Genomic DNA, 26680 nt, shown 5'->3' on the forward strand with positions numbered 1-26680 from the left:
TACCAGTGTGATTACAGAAGTAGATAGGAAAAACATGAAAAGAAAGTCATTTTTCTGAAGGAGATCAATTTAATTTAATAGTTAAATGTAAAAGTTTTGCTTGAGCCCTAGAGTTTAAAGTTTACTGTATTTCTTGTTTCCAATTACTTTCTTCCTTTTGAAAAGGTTTTAAAAATTTATTTATTTGAAAGGCAAAGTATAACAGCAGGGTCTGGTTTAGACTGAAGCCAGGAACCAAGATTACTGTGCCTTCCACTTTTGTGGCAGAGACCTAGGCAGTTAGGCTGTTTCCCTCCGCTTCCCATGCGCATTAGGGAGCTGACTCAGAAATGGGGTAGCTGGGACTGGAACAGGCACTTGAATAAAGGGATGTGGTCATTTCAGGCACAGCTTACGTGCTGCTTCACAATGCTACTCTGAAACTCTGATCTTTCTAGTTCCTGTGGGTCCCGAATGTTCTCCTTGAGAGATTCTTATTTTTAGTCCCTTTAACAGTATAATTATAGTTCTTTTTCTTAAATTATTTATGTATATGTTTATTTAAAAGGCAGAATATCAGAGAGCAGGAGACAGATTCAGAAGTAGAGATTCCCCTTCTACTGGTTCACTCCCCAAATCAGAGGTCCAGGATCTGGACTGTCTTCTGCTGCTTTCCCAGGTGCATCAGCAGGAAGCCGAATGGCAGGTGGAGACCCAGGACTCAAACTGCTGCTTAGCGACAGTTAATTCTTAATAGATAGTAATTCATTTAAATACATATGCATTAAATAAATGTACTTTACTATCCCATGAATAGCTTCCTCTGAAAGTTAATTTTAAGTGGAATATTTAGTATTGGTTTTTATAATTACCAGGTTTTCAATGCAGTTTTGTACTATGAGTCAGATCATTTCACCATATATATGTATATATAGTCATCTTAATTTGTTAGAGGATCTTAAATTGCATTTACAACTCACCAATATTCCGTGGTTTTTCTCTTTAAAAAAAAATTTTTGAATTAACAATCTATTTGTTCCTTTTTCTTTTTGATATACAAATTTTTAGATATACAAATTTTTTTAAAAGATTTATTTTTATTATTTTTATTGTTGGAAAGGCGGATATACAGAGAGGAGAGACAGAGAAGATCTTCTGTCCGATGATTCACTCCCCAAGTGAGCGCAATGGCCCATGCTATGCCAATCCGAAGCCAGGAGCCTCTTCCGGGTCTCCCACGTGGGTGCAGGGTCCCAAAGCTTTGGGCCGTCCTCGACTGCTTTCCTGGGCCACAGGCAGGGAGCTGGAAGGGAAGCAGGGCTGCTGGGATACAACCGGCGCCCATATGGGATCCCGGGCGTGCAAGGCGAGGACCTTAACCACTGCACCACTGCGCCGGGCCCTAGATATACAAATTTAAAGGATACATCCCATTTCTTATCATGGCGGAATAACAGAATACTTAAAGTTCTAAATAATATTACCAGGGTTTTTTTTTTTTATGAAGAAGTGAATTATGTTCACAGGTTTTTATAACAGGGCCTACATTTATTTTGTTTTAATATCTAAAACAGAGTATTCATTATGGTTGATATATGTTTTCTAAAATTAAGAACCACAAATAAGTAAATGAAACTACTCATATAATTATTAAAACATATTGAGCTTGTATTCAAATTGTGCATCTGTGTCTAGTTTAAGATAATGTAGTTTTATTCTCTTGTAATTCAGAAAAAGATTTAGAGGCACTAAATTACTGATACAAAAGAACATATATACAGATATTTTTCCCGACTTTACTACCAAAATGCCTAATGTACATAAAATGTGAGACCTATAAATGGTAAAGTAATGTAATTTTGAATCCTTTTAGAGCTCTACAGTAACCCCAACTACCCAGCATGTAAAAACACCGCAGACTTCAAATGTTCCTGATGTAAATGATGCTATTGTAAAATTGTTCAATGACTTTGATGTTAAGGAAACCTCGCATCATCTAGTGATCTCTCATTTGGATCTACATATATGTGATGACATTCATGCTAAAGAAAAAGGTAATAAAATCTGCTAAGTTCAGGTTATTTTGTTTCTTGTAGAAATTGTTTATTGGATTGTATTATGTTGTGTGTACCATAAGAAAACTTGTTAGTTCTGTCGTTTAAGTGAATATACTGCTTTCCTAGTTCACAGGCAGATAGCTGGATTGAAAATGAAGCAGCCAGGACACGAACCAGCACCCGTATGAGATCCAAGACCTTGAAGGGGGAGAATCAGCTTGCTGTGCCACTGCACCTGCCCCAGTTTATATTTTTCTCTAACTGATGTACTCATGTGGCTTTCAAGTTTGATTTTTGTGCTGGAGTTATACCAAGTTCTTACCTGCTTTTGCTCACATTATAGTAAGGTGACCTTGAACAATTAACACAACCAGTTCGACTGACTTTCCTCATGGTTAGAGGCAAGATGAATAGTGAAATGGTTAGAAGTTTTTGGAGTTCAAATCCTAGCTCTGCCCTTAACTAGCTGCATGATCTTGGCCTATTTACTCCTTTGTTCCTCAGTTCATTGTTCGGAAAAAATAAAAATAAAAATAGTACCTGTCTCATGTGGTCATTATGAAAATCAAGTAAGTATATCTGAAGTAGGTAAAAGAATTACTGCTATGTGAGTAGGCCTGAAGTACGAAGGTTCTACTGTTACATTCTGTGAACTCTCAGGACAGGGAATGTAGTATTTTTACATGCTTTACCATTAGTCCAGTGCCATGCAGATAATAGGTGTTCACCAAACACATTGCATTGTTTCCTAAAATTCTTACTATTATTATAGCTGATAAAAGAGAGATGCTGAATCGTTTCTTTTAATAAATTGTTTCAAATGTTTACTTAATTTTTCCTCTTTTGTTCTCTTAATCTCATTATTTTTATTTTCCAGACTCAAATAGGCGTATCACTGGTGGTGCTATGCAGCTCTCTTTTACCCAGCTAACCATAGATTATTATCCTTACCATAAAGCAGGTATGTAGAGCAAATTTTAAAAAACATTTGTGACTTTAATATTACATAGCCAGTTTATTTTTTAAATTTGTCAAGGAGAAAAGAGATCAAAAGATCTTTTAATTTTAATAAGATTTGTTAATTTCCCTCTAAGGGTCTAGTTTTATTTTGCCAAGAAAATAGGATTGTCGTGGAAGTTAATTTATGTATTTCATATCAAAATTCAGGTAGATTACTAGAAAATGTAATTGCTAAAAATTGACCGTTTTCGAAGTGATTAAAGTTTTAAGAAAATCAGCAAACATGTATTTGCACTATTTTGTTGAAATAAAAATTCATTAGTATGTTTTGAATTTTTAAATGATATATTTAAGAATCAGGAAAGAGAATAAAGCAAAGGATAATTACTGAATTCTAGCAAATTTTTTGTGTGGTGGTTTTGTTTTGTTTTCTTTATTTTCTAAATTTTAGCAATAAGATTTAATAGGTTCCTTAGAGATCAAATATTAATAGGCTGCTTTCTCCTATATAATAACGTAAAAACTGTGGGATCCTTTTTGGCCAAGTTAAGTAATTCAGCCTTCTACCCAGCTGCTTTTTACTGTTGTGTGGGGTTTTGTTTTTACACAGATAAGAGGTCAACAAAAAATATTTTAAACTGGTTAAAAAAATTTTTGTATTCGTGCATTTCACCTACCATTGTTTGTCATTTCTTGTCAGTACCTGACAGAATTTGAAGGTTATGCATTTGGTTTTAGTTCTCTATCTTATATCCTATCTTCCTGATTTGTGAGTTACGTATGTATATTTAAAACTTTTAATTGTACAGAGTGTTCATATTTGTGCAGATAAAATTTTTAGACATGGAATTGATTTTATTTTCTTAGTATTTTTCATGAACCTAGTAGATAGCAAAACCAATGAAATTCATTCATTTATTCAGTCAACTAGAGAGATGCAAAGCCCCCATCTGCTGATCTTCTCCCCAAAACCAACTACTAGGGCTGGACCAGGCCACAACTAAAATTTAGAAACTCAACTCCTGTTTTCCACATGAGTGCCCAAGTCCTAACTGCTTGAGCTACCACCTGCTATCTCCTGGAGTGACCGGTATCAGACATCTGTAATCGGAAGCGTAGCCAGGCTTAAGCCCATTTCCTTTTCTACGGACTGTGGACATCCCAAGTGTGTGTCAGCCCATAAGTTTGGGTTCTTGATATCACCCTGTCTAGACATTTGCTTTTCACACTTTACTTCTCTCTAAATGTGCTGTTCACATTCCAGACTAATAAAGTCTTTCCTTAGAAAAATGACTAAATTTTGTTGGAAACATTGCTATAGTGAAATAAATGAAAATTGTGTACTTTATCTTTTATTTGTTTTATAGGAGATAGTTGTACTCATTGGATGTATTTTAGTGATGCAACCAAAACAAAAAATGGATGGGCCAACGAGTTGCTACATGAATTTGAGTGTAATGTTGAAATGCTTAAACAGGCTGTGAAGGATCATAACGTAGGCTCACCTCCTAAATCTCCAACACATGGCTCTCCCCAGCACACACAAACAGGTATTTTACTTATAACAACATTGTGGCATTCTCCAAGGAGATGGAGAGAGAGAGAGAGAGAGAGAGAGAGAGAGAGAGAGAGAGAGAGAGAAAGATCATAATGAATTTCCTGTTAATAAGTAGTGCTTTTGAAAAAAAAAAATGTTTTTTTCCATACACTTGATGAGAGTGGGAGAAAGAGAGATTGGCTGAATTTCAGTTTGCTGGTTCACTCCTTAAATATTCACAACAGCCAAGGCTGGGCCTCATCAAAGCCAGTAGCTTGCAGCTTTATCCAAACCTACTGCATGAGTGGCCAGGACCCAAGCACTTGAGCACACACCTGCTGCTTGCTGTGGTTCAATAGCTGGAAACTGGCCTAGCCATTAACTGGCTGTTCAGTGTAAAATGAAGATGTCCTAAGCTGTGGCATACCCTACTGTACCACAATGCCTATTCTAAGAAGTATTACTTTTAGTTAATATTTAAAAACTCTGTTACCTTTATTCAGACCCACGTAGATTGTGAGTCAAAATACTTTTATGAGATATGAACAAAAATAAGATGTTCAGGTCAAATTTATAAAATATTTCCACATGTTATCTTGTTCGAATAAATGTCTTCATCTGCATTTGTACTGGTTCTCTCAAAAATAAAAGCATGACTGCTAAAAAGTGATTTTTAATGAATCTAAAGGAGTTTTGTTTCCGCAGAGAAGGATTCCACTGTGAAGGGAACTTCCAGAACACCTTCAGTATTATCTCAACAATCCAAAGCTAAGCTAATGTCTAGTTCAGTTGTGGTTAGACTTGCAGATTTCAATATCTATCAGGTATGTTTTGATTTCTATGCTAACTTTCCTCAGTATCTCTTACAGACAACTCTAGTCACACACACCACACTTTTGTTTAGAAATAGCTTCATCAGGTGGGATGGGAGAAGGCAGTTCAGATGAGATCAGGTGCATGTGAGTTGAATTAACAGTTTTTGACTTGGTTATTGTTTATACTCCTTGTGTATATTTCTGATCTTTTCTACTTATTGAACTCTGTTTAGTGGAACATTAAACTTTTGAGTACAATGCAAACTAAGAAGTTGCTTTCATTAAAAAAAAAAAAAAGTGAGTTCAACACAATTGACTAATCCTTAGCTTGCAAGTGTGAGGATCCAAATGGGTGCCAGTTTGTGTCCTGGCTGCTCCACTTCCCATCCAGCTCCCTGCTATGACCTGGGAAGTAGCAGAGGATGTCCCAAAGCATTGAGACCCTACACCCATATGTGGGAGACGCAGGAGAAGCTACTGCCTTCTGACTTCTTTTTGCTCAGCTCTAGCTGTTGTGGCCACTTGGGGAGGGAGCCAATGGATGGAATAGCTTTTGGTCTCTTTCTCTCTGTAAATATCTGCCTTTCCAATTAAAATAAGAAAAAAGAAGAAGAAAAGATAAGGGGAACCTTTTTTATCCTACAAAGAGCCATTTGTATATTTACATACAAAATAAGTTGAAAACAAAACTGCTGTAGATTTGTTGAATGTCATTGTGCTTGCAGTTGCCTTAGCAAGTTCAGACCAAGTAATTTTACTTGGTGTAACCAGTGGACTGGACATTCCCACTCCTGGTTTATATGGTTACCCTTAAAACTCTAAAGCCAGGGGCAGAAGGCCTGGTGCATTAGGCTACCTTTGCTGCCCAAGAAATCTGACACCTTTTGCAAGTTCTACAGATTTTCAGATTGCCGTTAAAATATATTAGAAAGACTCACAGAACTTACTGATACCTGTTATAGTCACTTTTATTACAGGAAAATAATGCGAATTAAAACCAGCCATTGGAAGGGGATGCATAGAGCTTAGAGTGGAGGGATTCCAAAGGTGATGCACGTCTACTGGCCATGTTAGTTTCCAGTGGTGGATATGTAGCAATGTGCAGAAGCAGTACATTGAGAGTGAGTCAGTCTTTAGCCAGCCTGATCCCTAATAACCCTTACCTTCCTTTTCTGTGTATAATGAAGATTATAAAATATGGCCAGTCCTTTCTTGAGTTATGTTGGTATGTAATCAGTTGTGGTCCCAGGGCTCACTATGGAAAGGAAATGCTTCCTTTCCAGAAACAGAGACAAAATTTGGAGACAAAATTCTTTACTATACAGTGGTCTCTGTGGAATAACCTGAAATGCCTTTTTTTTTTTTTTACCAAATTTCCAAGAATTTGCAATAACATGAACATAATTTTATGTGAAGAACTCTATCACACTTACGATAGCAGTCTTATAGAGAGTATAGTCACACAACATGATCTTACATTACAGTCATTGATAACAACAAAATGGAACATATTTATAGAATTTAAGCATGAAATAAATGACTATAATGTATTGTCAGTTATGAATTATTTTGGTTTATTCTGATGAGCTTATGACTAAGAGATGTAGTTTTGTTGGAAAAGCTTTAATTTTAGTTTGGTTGTTAAAACTGGAGCCAGGATTGTTTCTCAGTGAAGTTAGGAAATGGATTAAGACACGTGAAGAAAGGAATGCTGCTGACTTCAGGTAGAGCGTGATTCTGTGAGACATCCTGCATGTGCTCAACTCCCAGAGTGATTATGCAGCCCAAAATAATAATACGGTTTTGAGAAACCTTAATTTAACCATTCTTTTCTCATTGTGTATTTGGGTTTTTTTTTTAATTCTATGATAAGGAGGTTATTTAAAGGACATTTTCAATTTTTTTAATTTAAATAATGCCTATGGAAATAAGGGAGGAAAATCTTCAGTAATTCCAAGTGGACGGGCGTAAAACACAGATAAGAACCTTCACATACACAGAAGTAAGATAAACAGAAGAGTAAGTCAAGATATAATATTTATCCCATTTTGAATGTCTTAAGTATTAAAGGGAAAATGAAATAACTTGTTCGTTAAATTAAAAAGTTTTACTTCTGTATGTGTGAAGAAATGCTTTTTAGTTAGATAATATAAGGAATTGACAGACTTGTTAGAGTACAAATAATCAAAAGGTTTGATTCATCAATTTATACAAAAGGAAAACAAAGTAAACCTTTGAAAAATGTATTCCATTTCTTATAAGAAACATGCACGTTTGTTGAATGGATTAATACAGTATTTTGAGTTGCATCCCTTGGCTACTGAATGAGTATAAATAAATGCAACTGATAAACTTTGTTGAACTTTGGGGAAAATTAGTTGGGGAGAGAATGAAAATACATAATCATAGTAGTGCCTTTGGAAAAATAGCTGAAGATATCAAATTATTGGACCAAACTTAGTATGGTTACATTATTTTGAATTAATTATTTTATGATAAAATAAGGCAAAATATAATATTACTTTTAAATGTGTAAGTCATTGGCAGTAATTACATCTAAATTCAGAATTTGCTATTTTTTGCTAAAATAGAGGAATTGTAAGCAGTTTTAGTGTAAGGAGCATACTGGGAAAATTCAGGTACTCAGGATTCGGGTCTGTATTTTGACCCTACCAGTGTTTACCTGTTATAATCCAATGATCATTGTTTTTCTGTCAATGTAAGCCTCAAAGTATAAGTTTTCAGTGAATGTTGTACAAAAGTTGATTTTGTAATTGCGAAGGACCTGGAAAGGTTATTGAGTTTTCTGAATAATTGCTACATGTTATTTTAAAATAACTTAATGTGAAATAAAATATGTGATCAAGTTTGCATTGTGAATTAACCACTTAAATTATTTTAGGTAGCTTTATGAGAACTTGATGTGATATTGAAATTCCAGAAATTCTTTGGGAAGAGCTTTGCTCAGTATTATTTCAATAAATTTGATCATTTTCCCAGGTCTCTACAGCGGAACAGTGTCGCTCTTCCCCAAAAAGTATGGTTTCCTGCAATAAAAAATCCCTTTATCTTCCACAAGAGATGTCAGCTGTTTATATAGAATTCACAGAATATTACTATCCAGATGGAAAAGATTTTCCCAGTAAGAAAGTTTTGTTATTATTTGTTCAGGTTTTCGAGAGTTTTGTTTCTTGCTAAATTTTGTCTTATTGTGAAAAAAGAACTACTGTCTGTTTTTCTTTCCTGAGCTCTTGTGTGTAGCATACAACTCCAATAGCATTTTTCTCTGATTTGTTCAGAATTTCTTGATGGCAATACTTTTGCAATTTTGTTGACTAGTTTTATCCTTAAGAATGTTCTTGATGTTTGATTTTGTATGTGCTTTTTATTGCTTCTCGGTCTTTTGGCTAAGATCATGTGTGATTTTGTATGTGCTTATAGCATTTTTTAATATTTCTTTCTCGTAGTTATTTCCTAGCCTAAATTTTCCATTAAAATCACAGTTGAGTAAGAATGTTTATATAAAATAGGTTATGTTATTACAGGAGAAAAAATTGTGTCCTCTTTTTAAAAATGGAACTACAAAGCACTTAGACCTGGTCTGTCTCTTGTTTGAAGTTGGCTTGCTATGTAAGTCTTTAGTTTTGGAAAGAATGACTGTTTTTCTTGCATGTGAGTTTCCTTTGCATGTTCCTGCCTCTTATGTTAATTATATGAACATATCTGAGGTTTCCACAAGTTCATTTTAAGTGTCTTTCACAGCTGTATAGTGATATATTTCATAGGTAGACACTGTTGGAAAATAGTCCCTTTCTAGAAAGTTTGTTGGATTCTGTTTGAAGTCCCAGATCTGCCACCAGGGTTTTCTGTCTGTGCATCAGCCTTGGGAAAATACAGTGTTCTTCGTGATTTCCTGTCGTGATTCAGTCTATAAATTCGGATCCCCTCCCCTTCTTTCCCAGAGAGGGAGGCCATCTCACTGCCCACCCCCTTTCCTTTCCCACAAACACACATCTGCACTTCGTAATTGAGTGTGTCTGGCACACCTGAATGGTAACATTTGCTTTCCTACCTGTCTCATGTAGTGCATTATGAATATTTTAAAGGAATGGGATCATGTTTCTTTGGGTATTTTTTGTGATTAACGTAATATACAGTTTATAGTTGATATTCAATGGATCTTTACCAACAAAAGTGAATGAATTAATGAATGAGATAAGCAAGGAATCCACAGTCAGGACATGTACTCCCTTGCTGGTGCCTCACACCTTCAATGTATTTTCCTTACATTATGTTAGTGTAGAAGTTCTAAATATGCATATGTTTATCTTTGGTAGAAGTAATTATGTCCAGATTTTTAGAATAAATGATTTTCACCAAGATGGTCTGAAAATTAAATGGCTTTAGATATAGGAATATATGTGGATTTCAAGCAGTTATATACCCTGTAATTATAAATATTAGTTTATTTTAGAATAGCAATGGAAAAGGGTATAGAGGATTTAAGCTTTGCTTTCCCTCAGGTACTTTTCTCCAGGCCTTGATTCAGATGGAGAATAAAATGATGTGTAAACCCCCCTCTTGAGGAAACCTGCTAGACATTACAATTTTGTAATAATAAAGTGGCATATGCTTAGTTTTCTCTTTTAAGAGGTTGTAGATTAAAATTGCAATAGGAGAATCCTTTTAGAAAAATGTAATTGAGGATCAGAATTTGATGTGGTATTTCAAGAAGCTTATGTGTTTAGTTTACTTCTTAGTGATTATAACTTCAGGAAGAGAAACCTAAACTGTACTTGTTATTTATATAGTTTTAGTTTAAATATATATAATTTTAGGTTAGTGAAGTATAGAAAAATGTTGTTTCAACCTAAATCTGTGGTGTATTAGTCACATGTGTTACTCTAATTATGTACGTAAAATTTCAAATAGGTTAAGAAAAAATACAAGTTGTGGGAAGTGTGTTTTCTACTCTCCGAAAATATAGAACTATCTGTTCATTTAAATTTTTTAAACTTTTCTTTTTTTCTCTACAGTTCCATCTCCCAACCTGTATAGCCAGCTGAATGCACTACAGTTTACTGTGGATGAAAGAAGCATTCTGTGGTTAAATCAGTTTCTTTTGGATTTGAAGCAAAGTCTTAATCAGTTCATGGCTGTGTACAAACTGAATGACAATTCAAAATCTGATGAGCATGTTGATATTAGAGTTGATGGCTTAATGCTGAAGGTACCGTAAAAAAAAGTGACTTAAAACAAAACCATTTCATAGAAGCAAATCAAAAGTATAATGAATCCCAGAATATAAATCAGTTTTACTATAATCTTAATTTTGATTTTGAAACTTCAGGTTTAATTTTGAGGTACAAGTATTGTGTGCATTTGGGAAGTGAATCAACAAATGAAAGATACCTCTTCCTTGCTCTCTTTCAAATAAACACAAGTAAAAATTACTGAAAATAAAATACTTCTAAGGATTTCATTTGGTTATCAATTATATCATCTTTAGAAAGATGATTTCCTTGCTCATTTTAGTATTTCCTATGCTCCCCCAGACCCACTTTTTTTAAAAAAGAGGGATTTCTTTACTTCAGAAGATGTTCAGGGAAAGGGCAGTCTTGCATCTGCTGGTTCATTCTCAGATGGCTGCGGCAGAGAGCTCTGGACCAGATGGGAACAGGAACCAGGAGCTTCCTCCAAGTTTCCTTCAGGATTGGAAGGACTTGTCTATCCTCTGCTACTTCTCCAAGCCACTGAGAGAAACTGGGACTTGAACCACTGTTCTGGGGTGCAAGTGTTGTAGGGAACGGTTTTACTCACTGTGCCACTAACATTGGGTTCCATCTTTCCCCCTTCTTATTTATTTTCATTGATTTGGTGGTGAGCTGTAGAAGTAAAATTTAAATTGATAATTTTTAACATTTTACTTTTGAATATATTTTTCTTTTTGTTATCATAGTGATCACACATGCTTCTGAAGTATAATGTGATGCTTTCCTATTTGCTTAAAGGTTCATTTATTTTTATTTGAAGGGTAGATTTACAGAGATAGAAGGAGCTGGATCAGAGGTAGAGTAGGCCTTGCCCGTATAGGATGCCAGTGATGTGGGTACTAGCTTAACCTACAAGCCACAATGCCAATCCCATGACCTATCTTCTTAAGTTTATTTTTAAAATACCTTTCTTTCAGAAAGGCAATTCTAATTACATCTAGTCATTTCATTCAGTTTCCTAGCTAGGCTCCAAATCACTAACAAAACAACAGCAACAAAAATCCCTTTCTAGACTTGGTAGTTTCTTATGTATTCAGAAATAGTAAACATTTGAAAGTAATTATTTTGTGATTTGTTGTGTGTTTAAAAAAATCTGTTGAGTGCATTATTAGCCCATATGTTTTTAAAAGATTGTTTACTTTTTAGTGATCTATCATTTGGCTTCCTTTTTCTCAATTTATTAAAAAGATTTGGAGGGAAAGAGAAAATTTTATGTCCTGATAAGAAAGTCATATTTGGTCAAGGAATGGTAAGGAAAAAAAAGAATTCATGAACTAACTTGTTTTCTTGGTTATTTTTCCTTCACAATGTATAGATTTGTGAGACTGCATTTTTTCCCTTTTAGTTTGTCATTCCTTCTGAAATGAAATCTGGGTGTCATCAAGATCGGCCACGTGCCATTTCTATTCAGAGTTCTGAAATGATTGCCACAAATACAAGACATTGCCCCAACTGTCGGCATTCTGATCTGGAAGCTTTGTTTCAAAACTTCAAAGACTGTGATTTTTTTAGTAAAACGTATACTAGCTTCCCCAAATCTTGTGATAATTTCAATCTTCTACATCCGATCTTCCAGAGGCATGCTCATGAGCAAGACACCAAAATGCATGAAGTCTATAAAGGAAATATTCCTCCCAAATTGAATAAACACACCCTTAAAACTTCTGCTGCCACTGACGTGTGGGCTGTGCACTTTTCTCAGTTTTGGATAGATTATGAAGGCATGAAAAGTGGTAAAGGACGACCAGTAAGTTTCATAGACTCTTTTCCTCTCTCCATCTGGATTTGTCAACCAACAAAATATGCTGAGTCTCAAAAAGAGCGGCAGTTTTGTAATCAGGTGTCTCTGAACACATCCCAGAGTGAATCTAGTGATCTGTCTGGCCGATTAAAACGGAAAAAACTCTTGAAGGAATATTACAGTACAGAGTCTGAGCCCTTCACAAATGGAGGGCAGAATTCATCGGATACTTTTTTAAGATTTTCTTCTTCAGCGACAGATGCAGATATTCATATCTTGGTTCATGTTCATAAACATGTCAGTATGCAGATCAATCACTACCAGTACGTTTTCCTGCTTTTCCTCCATGAGTCACTTATTCTACTTACAGAGAATTTAAGGAATGATGTAGAAGCGGTGACTGGTAGTCCTGCTAGTCAGACATCCATTTGTATAGGAATTTTAGTTAGAAGTGCGGAACTGGCTCTGTTGCTACATCCAGTGGATCCAGCAAATGCTCTGAAGTCTCCTGTTTGTGAAAATGTGAGCCCAATGGTTCCTGATTATTTGCCTACAGAAAACGGAAAGTTTCTGTCTTCTAAAAGAAAACCAGTTAGTAGTAGCATAAGTCAGATAAGAAGTGTAACTGTTAATCATATGTCCGACAGTAGATCTCTGAGTGTTGACCTTAGCCATGTCCCTTTAAAGGATCCTTTGCTTTTTAAATCCGCCAGTGACACAAATCTGCAAAAAGGCACATCTTTTCTAGACTATTTATCAGATAAACATTTAGGGAAAATTAGTGAAGATGAAAGCACTGGACTTGCTTACAAAAGCAACTCGGGAGAGATTGCATCAGAAAGAAGTGACAGAAAGGACTCATCTTGTACCGATGTGAATAGTGTCTTAAACTACAGAGAAAGCTCAGATGTGCTGTCATTTGATAATGGTGGTAATCAAAACATCCTTTCAGATAATTTAACCAATAAAGGAAATGAAGCCATAGAATCAATTTTTAAAGCTGAAGATTTGTGTTCAGAAACATCTTCACTTGCTGAGAACTCAGAAATCAATAAGGAGGCATCTGCAGTCAGAACACTTAGATCACAGACATCTTTAAGGTAATAAATGCTGTGTGATTTTTCAATTTTTTTATTTAAATGAATACATGTAATTTATTTTGGGGGAAAAATGACAAGATGAGACGTTGTTAGAATTAGCACATGAAAGAAAATTTTGATGAAGAAACATTTTTGAACATGCATGTTAAAGTAATTTAGAAATGTGTGGGTGCATATTTTTCATTTGTTAGAACTGTCTTTTAGATAGAATTCTTCATATATAATAGTGTTCTACTAATTTTATTTTTGAACAGCGGAAAGCATAAGGAACGCTGTTCCCCCAGTCTGGCTCCACTCTCTGTTTCTTATAAGAACATGAAACGAAGTCCCTCCCAAGTCTCACTGGATAGCATTTCACTCGACAGCATGATCTTAGAAGAGCAGTTGTTAGAAAGTGATGGAAGTGATAGCCATATATTTTTGGAAAAAGGTAAAGCAAAACAGTTTACAAATTTGTATTATATGTAAATGTGTTTTATAAGAAAGTGATGTTGAAAAATTTTTAGCTATATTCAGTAATTAGCTAAATTCAATAATTGTTAATTATATTCCCCACAAAAGACTTACATACACTCACATGCACAAACTGAGATGCATATTATGTATATAAGAATACCTGACTAATTTCTCATTCCATTGCTTTTTTAAGCAAGTATTCTTGTCCCTTTATGGTTGCCATCCAGCAATTTGTACATAGTCGTTTATGTTACAAGAAAGTCAACTTTAACAGCTTCTGTTACAAGGACTAATGCATCTGAAAATGTGATGAAGTAGGCTTGCTTTACATGGTGGATTTCCAGTTGTTCGCTCTATGACTGTAATTTTTCTGGGCTGGAACTCATGATTCACAAACCCTGGTTCTTTCATATGTGTGATGTGGATGGGGAGAGCTAAGTGACTGTCTCAGTTTCATTCACAGGCAAACAGTACCCCATTGAAAACCGCTAGGGAAGACTAAAACTATTAGATACATTCCCTTTAAGACACTGGCAACTTTTTGAACAGAATGAAGTCCTGAGCTGTAATCAGAGAACAGTTGACATAGACACAAAAACATAGGAGACCAGAGACAAACACAGGTTATTTTCTCTTTGAAGGCAAAAAAGCCTAATAATTACCAGTATGTAGTTTGTAATGGCATACTAAATAGTCATATATAGTCATAGGTTCTACTTATTGTCAGACACTGTGTCAGTCCATTTTATGCTGCTATTACAGAATAACACAGACTAGGTCATTTATGAAGAACAGAAATGTATTTCTACAGTTTTGGAGGCTGAGAAAGCCTTCCGGTTAAGTTGGCATCCTTCAGAGGGGAAAATGCTGTGTCCTCACATGAAGCATAACGAAGAGGGCAGAGGAGGCCAGTGGAGTCTGTTTTGTAAGGGCCTTAGTCTTATTAGTTAAGGCCAAGTTCTTGATGGCTCAAAGGCCCCAAGTGTTGATGCCATTCCCTGGCAGCACCTAGAGGGTACACATTTAAACCAGATAGTTTACACTATTTAATTTGAACTACAAGTCTGTACTGGTATATAATATTTACTTAGCATATTTACTTTGTGTTGCTACTTTTTAACCCTCAACAACAATATCATCAGAGAACTGGTATCTTCTGAGAGCTTGTGTAACCCAAGGTACCACAGCTAGTAAGCAATTTAAATAGGGGTGTTCTGCACTAGAGTCTCTTGCAACATTCACTAGGTACTTACAAAGTTAGTTCCTATTACAAACACTTTATGTGTTTTATTTAATTGTCACTTGAATCTCGGGTAATAACTATTGTCTCTGCATTAACAGGAAAATAGAATCTAGGAAGGTTACACAGCTTGCCCAATTTAAACAGTAACATGAAGTAGCTATTGTTGATTCCTTTTCTATAGATTCAGAAACTGAGGTTTATCGAAATTAGGTGAAGTATCTTACCAAATGCTTTCCAGCAAGGGGATAATAGAGGCAGGTTTGCTAGTCTAAGATGTCCAAGGTGTGTGTGTGTGTGTGTGTATTTGAAAGGCAATGAGAGATCTTTTGTTTACTCACCAAATGCCCACAGTTAGCTGAAGTTCAGCCTGTGTAAATTCAGAACCCAGAAACCATTACAGATCTTTCTTGTGCGTATGGGGACCCAAGTGATTCAAGTATCCTCTGCTGCCTCCTAGCATACAGATTAACAGGAAGCCTTGGCACACACTCCAACTATACTCAGTTTATAAGCAGCTTGAAAATGAGTTGAAGGGATGATCTCTTTTGGTTAGGTAAGAGTAAGTCTGCGTGGGGCAGGTGTTGTGATAAAGCTGCTTTTTATGATGCCTACATCTCATGTCTTACATAGCTGGTTTGATCTCAGCTGCTCCCCCTCCCACCCAGCTTCCTGTTCATGCCCATTCTTGGGGGCAGCAGTGATGACTGAAGAGCTTGGGTCCCTGCCACTCCTGTAGAACACCTAGATGCAGTTCCTAGGCTCGAGCCTAGCTGAAGTCAACCCTGGCTGCTGTGAACATCTGGGCAATGAACCAGTAGGTGGAAGATCAATGTCTCTGTCTCTTCCACTCTGCCTTTGAAATAAAGAAAATTGTAGGACAATCAGAAATATATATGTTTATATGTGTGTATGTATATATTATTTTGAGGTAACATCTAGCACAGATTTTTGTTAGTTTGCTTTTATATTATTGTAGGAATTAAAAAAAACTCCACCCCAAATTACCAGAGCCCAGCAGAGAGTGTGAGCGCCAGTGCAAATCTACAGAATTATGGTGAAGTCTCTCCAGATGCCATCAGTACAAATTCAGAGGGTGCTCAGGAAACCCATGATGACCTGGTAATCATTTCAGGGGGATTCTGTGAAGAGAAATACCAGCAGCCTTATTTCATATTTGATATGTACACATATTAAGGCATTAATATAGAAAGTGAATTCTTAGATGGTGGGTGATTTACAATGCTGCTTCTCTTGAAAATGTTGTTTTCCACATAGATTTCAGTTAAGTTTCTCCACATTTTACTTTTCTAGGTTTGTCTTATTCGTAGTTGGGAAAAAAGTTCTTTTTCTGGAATATCTTCTGTTTTTTATTCCAGTTTCCTTTAAGTACTTGGCAAAACTAATGGCCAGGATGACCAAATGCAGGGCTGTCTATGGAGTAAAATAGGTTTCTGGTTTCTTTTAAGCTTTCCTGACCTAGTGAAATATTCTTACAGAACACTTTATGCCCACAATTGATCTTTGTTCTCTAAAATATTTTCTCTTTATTAAATGAAGACTCCGGTGCTTGTCACCTCAAATTGTGTATTGCTTACCCTACCACTGGCCAGAAATATTTGGGATTTCAGATTTTTTTTTTTAGTTTGGAATATTTGAGCACATGTAATGTAGTATCTTGGACATGTGATCCAATTCTAAGTGTCAGGGTTTTTTTTTATATTTTATACACAAAAATCACCCACATAGGCCTGTGTGATTTTATACAATATTATAAATAAGTGTGTGCATGAAACTGTCATGGTCGAGGATTTTCCAATTGTGGCATGTCATCTCTAAAAAAGTTTTGGATATTGTAGCATGTGGCATTTTAAATTAGGGATAATGTAACATCTATGGTCCATAGATAATAAGTACATTTTTTGGTTTGGTCACTCACAGTTGTATTTTTTGAGGTTTATTGTAGTCTCCCTGTAGTCCTTAAATTTAATTTAGAATTGCTTGATATACTAATGTTATTTATGTACTCATTAATAGATGTCAGTTGTGGTATTTAAAATTACTGGTGTTAATGGGGAAATTGATATCCGAGGAGAAGACACGGAAATCTGCCTTCAGGTGAACCAGGTGATACCGGATCAGTTAGGCAATGTCAGTCTCCGGCATTACCTTTGTAACCGTCCGATTGGTAAGATTCTTTTTTTTTTTTTCTTAAATTATTTTTCACTCAGAATATATTTCGATATGCTTTAAGCTTGTTGTTTGTTTCCCCTGTAGTTCATTGGTAGTCCTATCGTTAATGTCATTGGATTCAGGGGAAATGACATTTTATTTATCCTTGTTATGTTTAAAGATACGTACTTTTACGTTACCTTATCTCCATAAAATATTTTAATTCGTTTATTGGAAATATTTGTTCGAAGTATAATGTGATTTCTTTTTATTTGTGTTGTTGATAAAGTCCACTTCTTATTTTTACGTGTTGTTTTGCCACTATTTGATTGTGATTCTGAGGAACTGAAAACTTGGTTCATGAAGAGTGTTTAATTATGCTAACAGGTAAAATTCAGTTCTATTCTGGAATAAATGCAATTTTTATATTTCATTATCCTGCTTAAAACTGAACTTTTTCTGAGGCTAGTATGCAGTTTTATATGAAAAAATATGTATCCTGGGGCCAGCACCGTGGTCCAGTTAGCTAATCCTCTACCCAGAAATACCAGCATCCCATTTGGGCATGGGTTTGTGTCCCAGCTGCTCCACTTCCCATCATCCATTTTCTGCTTATGGCCTTGGAGAGCAGTGCAGGATGGCTCAGGTCCTTGGACCCCTCCTCCTATGTGGGAGACCTGGAGGAGGCTCCTAGCTCCTAGCTCCTGGCTCCATCTGGGGAGTGAACCAGTAAATAGAAGAATCTCTCTGTCTCTACTTCTCTCAGCTTTTGCAATACAAATATAGAAATCTTTTAAGAATTATTTACTTATTTTATTATTTTAGGTGATTTACATATTTGATCAGGATGAGAAGGATCTATGGTTAGGGTGTGATCATTGTTTCCAAACTTTCCATTTCTTTTTCCCATTTGTGGGGGAAGTGGGCAATAGAGGAAGAACCATACCCAGCCTCCCAACCATCCCATTACCTGAGGAAGGGGACCGGCCACCCAATATCAATCCAGGGTCCCAGTGTGGTGCATGCTTTGAAGATTCCGCCCAGATGGATGCAATAGTTCTGAATTGTTGTTGATTTTGCTGATTTATGGATGAGGAATCCTTTTCAATGTCCATTGCCTGATACAGTCGACCTTAGAGTCTTCATTGGCCCAGCTATTTGCTGTAATCATTTGGCTGGGGTAGTTGTCCATATATTCTTTCTCTGTTTTCTGCTATGGTCCCAGATGTCCTCTACAGGCCCCAAATCTTCTATATGCACCATGGGCTGCCATCCATCACTTCATCTTTTATGCTGTGGAAGACCGGTTCTCATAGTTGTGCTCCTTGGACCCAGGTCAAGCATGCCCAGCCAGGCTCTCAACCCTGATGCTCACAGACTCTGCCCCCACCATACAGGCGGGCCAAGAACCTGAGCCAGGCAACCTGAGCCCCACTCCTGGGGCTCACGGATCCAACATCCACTATGCAATACAAATACAGAAATCTTTAAAAATTTTTGAAAAAAGTATTCTTTTGTAGTTTTTTCAGAGATAAACATATTTGCTTGGATACACTGGAATATAAGCAACAAAGCATTCAGTATATAAACAAGAAATCACAGCATGCTGTCCTGTTTTCAAAGTTTTATTTGGAGGGGCAGGCATTTACTAGCAGTGAAGACAGCAGTCTCCCATATTAGAACACATGGAGGTAGCACCCGGCTCTAGCCCACGCTAAAACAGACCCTGGAAAGCAATTGCATCTTGAGTTCCCAGTTCCCAGGTTCAGCCTAGACCATTCCCAACTCTTGTTGAGGTTTTAGGACTAAACCAGTGAATATATATGTGCACTCTTTCTTTCTCAAATAAATAATTTAAAATTTTTTTATGACAGTTTCACTTATTGTCTTCAGTCCTTTGAAGAGTATTCAGATGGTTATATTAAGAATTTAAAGTGAGGCTTTTTCCTGAGAACTCGTAGGATAAATTACTTTCATACTGTAGAAATCTCAGTGGTTTTTTTCTCTCCAAAATCACTAGTTTTTGTCTCGTGAGTTCTGTGAATTGTGAAGTTGATCATATATTTCCTTGTTGCTAGGCGTTCTGGTCTATTTTTGCACAGAAATTTAACTGTTGTGTTTTGGGTTATTAACCTTCATCATTCAGCTTTTTTTCCCCATCATTTTCCTTGCTTACTTATTTTTTAATCGGGTTATAGTAAGTGCATGTTATCTTGTATTTTGAAACAAGTACATAAAGTGCTTAAGCAAACTAGCTACCATGACTGTTCAGTTTAACAAATTTATTCCAGTGGTTCCATTGGTAGTATAATCTTTACAAAAAATTTTTTAAAGATATATTTATTTCTATGAAAGAGTCAGAGAAAAGTCTTTCATCTATTGATTCCCTCCCCAGTGGGCTACAAAAGCCTGCTTGGACCAGATCAAATCAGGGGCCAGATTCATACATGTCTCCCACATGGATGACGGAGGCCCAGGTACATGGGTGTTTGTTGCCTTCCGAGGCAAACTAGCAGGAAGCTGGATTGGAAGCAGAACAGCCAGGTCTGGGACTTGGACTAAGGGAAGACAATATCAGAGCAGGGGCTTAATTCTTCCGTGCTTTGAAGCTGGTCCCTAATTTATCTTTTAGATTGATTTAATTATTCTAAGGTTTAATTGGAGAGAGACAAAGAGAGAGAGAAACAGTTTTCCATCCACTTTTTCACTCCTGAAATGGCTGCAGCAAGCAGGGCTTAGCCAGGCAGAGCTTAGCCAGGCCCAAGCCAGGAGCCTAGAGCTCCATCTAGGTCCGCCATGTGGATGCAGAGATTCAAGGAATTGTCCGATCTTCTGCTGTGCACATTAACACAAAGTTGAATTAGAAGTATAGCAGCTGAAACTTGAACCAGTGACAGTATGGGGTGTCAGTATCACAGGCAGTGGTTTAACTCTCTATGCCACTATGCTGGCCCCTCAATTTTTTTTTTAAGCTTAAATATTCGTATCTATATATGCCATCTCAAATCTGTTTTTGGAACAGGGCCAAAATGTACGTATGCAATTTGTATACACACATGATTTTAACTTCAGTTTTTAGTTTGTCTTGTAACAGAAGCATTTTAGTGAGGTCTGTTACTTTCCATTATTTAATAAAACAGTTTAATACAAAGTTGCAAAGCAGCTTTTGCTGCCTCTTCAGAAATGGCTTAAGAGTCCCTTTAAATGCAATAATGGTGTCTGCATCACTGTTGTCCATTATGTTACAAATGTATAGATAGCTAGACACTCAGACACACTCTCAGTCCATGTAAGGTATATCATAACCAGTTACATCTTGACTTGCTTTTTTTCCGTTATTAAAAAATGTGAGATGCAGAAAAGTCAACATTATTTTTGTATAAAGTTGCCTTAAAACATCAGTAAATATGTGGTGTGTGTGTATATACTATAGAATATCATTTAAATTAGGGGAAATATAAGAATTACTTCATTGTCCGTTGTTTTAGTGTTCAGAGTGACAATAGCTTCTTAATAGCAATGTTTTTTTTGTTGTTGTTGTTTGAGTGGTAATACAAGGTTGTGATTTTTTTGTGTGCATTTTCTTTAGGGTCCGATCCAAAAGCTGTAATTCATTCCAAAGCCTCTCCTGAAATTTCTCTGAAGTTTGAAAGTGGGCCTGGTGCTGTAATACACTCTGTACTTGCTGAAAAAAATGGATTTCTGCAATGCCGTATAGAAAATTTTAGTACTGAGTTTCTTACATCTTCTCTTACGAATATTCAACATTTTTTGGAAGATGAAACTGTTGCAACAGTAATGCCAATGAAGATACAGGTTTCTAACACCAAAATAAATTTAAAAGTATGTTAAATAACTTTATATTTTTATATTGTAAATGTTCACTTTTTCCTACCTGGACTTTGATTCTTTCTTAGAATGTGCCTCTCTGTACTCAGTATGTATGAAATGAATTCATTGGTCTTCATAATAAGGTGGTAGAGATTCTTCTCAGAAATTAGGAAATGTCAAAATAGAGCAGGCAGTTTTCTTATTGTGTCAACTGACTTAACAGTAATATCATAAACTAAAGTAATACTCATTTTTTAAAAAGGCATTGTTTTGGTTAAAGCATGCTACTGCTGCTTCTCTCTGGCAGGATGACAGTCCTCGGAGTAGTACGGTGTCCCTAGAACCAGCTCCAGTGGTTGTACACATCGATCATCTTGTGGTGGAGAGAAATGACGATGGCTCTTTTCATATCAGAGGTATATTTGAAAACATTAAAGAAATGTTCGGATTTCAAAGTCAAACTTTTTATGAGCTACTTGCTGATTGCATAATATTTAGTGTATTTATATAATATTTACTATGCAGTAGTGGATAATTGGACACTTGCAGTACCTTGTGATGAAATATCCATGCAGTCTTCTAACCTGAAAGGAATTCATCTGGTATAGGTTCACTGCCTGACCTGCACGTGTGGTCTGATTGGGAGTGAGAGACTTCATGGTCTATGCCTGCAGCTTCTCCTCGTGTCTGTTATTTCCCACTGTGACCTCATATATATTCACACATGCTGGCATCTTCTTTGGAATGGAACTTACTCTGCATTTTTCCATCTGTATTTTCTTATTTGTTCATGCCATGTGTATACTTCTAGTTTTTCAAGACTGTCTCACACTTCTCCTTTTTAATGAAACCTTGTTTATTCTCTGATGTGTTACTTTATGGTAATTTTCTGTTTATCTTTATAATACATTGCTACATATTTATTCCCCATGTTTGTCTCTATTCTAACAGGATTTTTATTTATTGGAAAGTCAGATATACAGAGAGGAGGAGAGATAGAGAGGAAGATCTTCCATCTGATGATTCACTCCCCAAGTGAGCGCAATGGCCGATGCTATGCCGATCCGAAGCCAGGATCCAGGAACTTTTCTGGATCTCCCTTGTGGGTGCAGGGTCCCAAAGCTTTGGGCTGTCCTTGACTGCTTTCCCAGGCCACAAGCAGGGAGCTGGATGGGAAGTGGAGCTGCCAGGATTAGAACTGGTGCCCATATGGCGAGGACTTTAGCTGCTAGGCCACGCCTCTGGGCCTTCTAACAGGATTTTTAAGGTGGCTCAGGAAAGGATTGCAGTTTACAGAATATAGTGTGGAATAGTGGAAAGAGCATAAGCCAATACACTTAGCTGTTCCTGTTTTGATAAGTGACTGATGCTGAAACATGATGGACTGATCTGTTGGATTTTATCTCTTGAAATGACAAGAAATATTTAGAAAGAAAAAGTTGATTATACTGCAGTAGAATAATAAAATCATTAGGGAGCCAGATTTTTTTCAACCTCATGTTTAAAAAACAGAGAGGTAGTGAATGAGGGAGTGAGTAAGAGAAAAAGAAATCCAGAACAAGATACACAGAGCTCTCCCATCCATTGGCTCACTTAGCGGGTCTGCGTGAGGTAGAACCCGGGAGCTGGCAGCTCAGTCTGGGTGTTCCACACTGTTAGCACAACCCAAGTACTTTCAGGTTGTGAATTAGCAAGAAAGCAGAAGAATCCAGAGCGGTGATGGAATCAAACTCTGGCAGTATGTTATGAAATGCTACTATCTGATGTTGTGTGATTTGACCAGTAACCCAGATGCTCACTCCGGAAATCTAGAATTATTATCATCCTTGAAATGTAGAGAAAATTTCAGAGACAAAACAAGAGATATTCCATCTGCTGGTTCACTCTCCAAATGCCTGCAATAGGCAAGGGCAAAGCTGGCAGAGTGGAGCTCACTCCGCATCTCCCGTGTGGGTGGCAGATGTGCAGGTATCTGAGCCAACATCTGCTGCCTCCCCAGTGTGCATGAGCAGGACGTTAGATCTAAGACAAAGCCAGAACTTTCCAGGCACTCCAACGTGAAGTGTGAGCATCCAACCAGCATCTTAACTACTGCACCAAAGACCTACCACAATAAATTCTTCAAAGGGTCAAGGGTCAACCAGAATATAAATCAGAGAGGCAGAACTAGAGAAATACAGCACTATAAATACATATAAGAGAGGACTGTGCTTGAGATCAGAGCAGTTTGTAGAGACAGTGATAGAAGCCACACCACCAAAGATAAAAAATCATCACCTTCCTTGGTGATAAAAGTTCCAGTGGAAAAAGGTAATTCAAGTCTGTGAGAAGAGAGTCTTGATCTCTTCAGCTTTAAAAACAGCAAATCTGTCTGCCAAAGCCGGAACACATTGAGACATATCCAGCTCCTTTCTTTTAAATAGATTTATTTTATTTTTATTTGAAAGAGTTACAGACAGAAAAAAAGACCGAGAGAGAGAGAGAGGAGAGAGAGAGAGAGAGAATCTTACATCCTCTGGCTCACTCTCTGGATATCCATAAAAGCTGGAGCTGAGCCAATGTGAAGCCAGGAACCAGAAGTTTCTTCTGGGTCTCCCTTGTGGGTTCAGGGGCCTTAGAACTTGAGCCATCCTCTGCTCCTTTTCTGAGCTGTAAGCAGGGAACTGGATTGGAAGTGGAACAGCTGGAACTTGAACCATTCACATGGGATGCCAGCATCACAGGCTGAAGCTTTGCATACTATGCCACAGTCCCACTCTTGGTAGCTTCTTTTCTAAACTCATGAATAAGATCAATTGTAACTTCTCTGGGCATGGATAAATAGGGGCCATGAAAGTTCTTGAAAGTTTTAGAGAAGTTCTTCCTAAAAAACATTAGAAATCTCTCTAGAAGGATACCAGGATTAGAATGGGACCTGAGGCAATGGCATGAACAGTCTAGAACCTACTCTGATTCTCCACCTAGTAGCAGACTTTGGTAGACTTTGCAAATGGAGTAAGATGTTGAAGGCATCTGCACCTGTTAGCCTCGGAATGAGGAGGATTTCATACTCAGCTGATGAACTTGGTGTTTCTCACCTGGTATCACAGTCCCTTCTCACGACCACTTGAGGGTGGCTGTAGCAAATAGAAACAGCAGTAGACTCCAGGGATAGAAAATGGTATGAACATACACCTAAAAGTTGTCAGACATTTGGATGAGGCAGTACCAGTTGTCCGTCGTAACTGTGAGCAGGGAATTCTGTTGCTGATAGAGCACAAGATGAACCTTTTAAACATGATTGGAATTGGGGCCAGCATTGCGGCACAGCACTTCAAGCCAGTTCATGCCCGGACTGTTCCACTTCTGATCTAATTCCCTACTACTGGCCTGGGAAAAATTCAAGTGTTTGGGTCCTTGCCACTCATGTGGGAGACCAGGAGGAAGCTCCTGGCTCCTGGTTCCCACCTGTCTCAGACCTGGCCATTGTATTTTGGAGTGAACTAGCAGATATGGAAAGTCTGTATGTCTCTCCCTTTCTCTGTATTACTCTTTTTAATGATTTTTCTTTAAAATTATAGAACTAGGGTAGAGTTGATAGTCTAGAAATAAGCCTTTATTTTTACGGTTAATTGATTTTTTTTAACAAGGGTGCTAAATTCAGAGGGGGAAAAGCCAGCCTTTTCTGCAATTGTTGCTGGTAGTACTAGATGGCCACATTGAACTTCTTCGTTCTTTTTTGTACAAAGTTTACTTTGAATAACTTAAATACCTAAATATTAGAGCTAAAACTATAACATTCTTAAAATGTAGTAATAAATCTTTGTGACCTGGGTTAGGCAAAACCTTCTCAGATACTTTACAAAAAGTACAAATGTTCCCTCCCAAAGTGACTTGGATTTCATCAAAATTTAACTTTTATAGCTTAAATGATACTATCAAGAAAATGAAAAGGCAACCCAATTGGTCGGGAAAAAAATATTTGTAATTATGAATCTGGTAAGGGAATGATGTTCAGAATATAGGAAGAACAAATCCTTATAGTTCAGTAGTAAAGATATAACTCAATGGAAAAGTACTGAAACAGTGTAGGAGGGGAGACTGGCCCCCATTCCACTCTCTTCCACCCCTGTCCTTTCTGCTCTGATCTCAGGCCTGCATGGTTCTGCCGTACCATCTGTAACAAACACTAAAGACAATTTTTAAAAGATTCATTTATTTTAATTGGAAAGTCAGATTTATAGAGTGAATGAGAGACAAATAAAGATCTTCTGTCCACTGGTTTACTCCCCAAGTGGCCACAACAGCTGGAGCTGATTCAAAGCCAGGAGCCAGGAGCTTCTTCTGGGTCTCCTACGCGAGTGCTTTCCCAGGACACAAGCAGAGTACTGAAAGGGAAGTGGAGCAGCTGGTATACAAATCAGTGTCCATATGAGATCCTGGACATGCAAGGTGAAAACATCAGCCACTAGGCTACTGCACTGGGACCTAAAACTAATTTTTTTAGAAAAGGAAGAGTGGACTTGTCTCCAGAGAAGATATGTAAATGACCAATAAGTACATGAACAGGTGCTTAATACTAATTAGCCAGTAGGGAAATGCAAATAAAAACCACAGTGAAGTACACTTCATGTCTGCTAAAATGACTACAATAAAAAGGCAGGTAGAAATGTTGGCAGGTGTGTGGAGCAGTTGGAGCCCTGCTACACTGCTGGGATTATCTCCACTGCAGATGGTTTGGAGATGTTTAGTAGTTCCTCAGAAAGCTGCACAGCCTTACCTGAAACTCAGCAGCTTCCCTCCTAGGTGTATGCACAAGAAAAGTGAAGGCATCTCTATACAAAACTTGTATGTGAATACTTATAATATTCATAATAACCAAAATGAAAATGGCATTATGTAACAATGGGCTTTAAAATGGTAGTAAAAAGGTCAGTACACTGATAAATATGACACCATGAATAACATTATGTCAAATGGAAGATGTCAGTTACAAAAGGCCACGTACTGCAATTCCATTTATATGAAGTGTCAGTGGAGAAAGAAAGTAGATTCATGGTTGCTTAGATCCATGGGGGTGGAATTTAAAAGGAATGAAGACTAAGAGGCTAATGAGGGGAATTTTTGAGAGTGAAAGAAACAATGATTGTATCATCTGCAAACATACTGAAAAGCATTGAGCTGTACACTTTAAATGGGTGAAGGATATGACATCAATTTTTCAGTAGGACCTTGAAAAATCTGGAATAGCCTTTTCAAGGCTTATTCTCCAGGACTCATGCCCTGAAGCCCAGTGCAGTGTCCGGAGTGTGTTGAGGTGCCATCTACTCATGTTTGTGGGTAGACGCTGCCCATCTTCTTCTGTGTGTCCACCCCCATTTTGCATCCTTACACTGATTTCTGTGTCTGGGAATTGTAGTCACGGCTTTTTTTGCCTGAGAGGCAAGTGGAGATTATTGTTTTTTGGGAAAACAGTTCTTAGAGTATTGCCCGTGATGTTTCCTCTGTCCTCGCCTTGTGTCTAATACATGCGAATACAG

At 37.1% G+C, this 26680-nt stretch overlaps 1 protein-coding gene across 1 annotated transcript in view; it reads left to right on the top strand.

Annotated features, from left to right (window-relative positions):
* The window catches only part of UHRF1BP1L (UHRF1 binding protein 1 like), an 87527-nt gene that overhangs the window by 51265 nt on the left and 9582 nt on the right, over nucleotides 1-26680 (top strand). The window contains exons 8-19 of the mRNA XM_040980115.1: nucleotides 1853-2033; nucleotides 2914-2997; nucleotides 4364-4546; nucleotides 5239-5357; nucleotides 8349-8490; nucleotides 10385-10578; nucleotides 11967-13462; nucleotides 13717-13892; nucleotides 16138-16280; nucleotides 17196-17346; nucleotides 20920-21173; nucleotides 21469-21577. Of these exons, the coding sequence (XP_040836049.1) occupies nucleotides 1853-2033; nucleotides 2914-2997; nucleotides 4364-4546; nucleotides 5239-5357; nucleotides 8349-8490; nucleotides 10385-10578; nucleotides 11967-13462; nucleotides 13717-13892; nucleotides 16138-16280; nucleotides 17196-17346; nucleotides 20920-21173; nucleotides 21469-21577 (3232 nt within the window). The remainder of the gene's footprint in view (nucleotides 1-1852; nucleotides 2034-2913; nucleotides 2998-4363; nucleotides 4547-5238; nucleotides 5358-8348; nucleotides 8491-10384; nucleotides 10579-11966; nucleotides 13463-13716; nucleotides 13893-16137; nucleotides 16281-17195; nucleotides 17347-20919; nucleotides 21174-21468; nucleotides 21578-26680) is intronic.

This window comes from Ochotona curzoniae, unplaced genomic scaffold (assembly GCF_017591425.1).
Source record: "Ochotona curzoniae isolate NIBS_2020 unplaced genomic scaffold, NIBS_Ocur_1.0 contig_1014, whole genome shotgun sequence".
Taxonomy (NCBI): Eukaryota; Metazoa; Chordata; class Mammalia; order Lagomorpha; family Ochotonidae; genus Ochotona; species Ochotona curzoniae.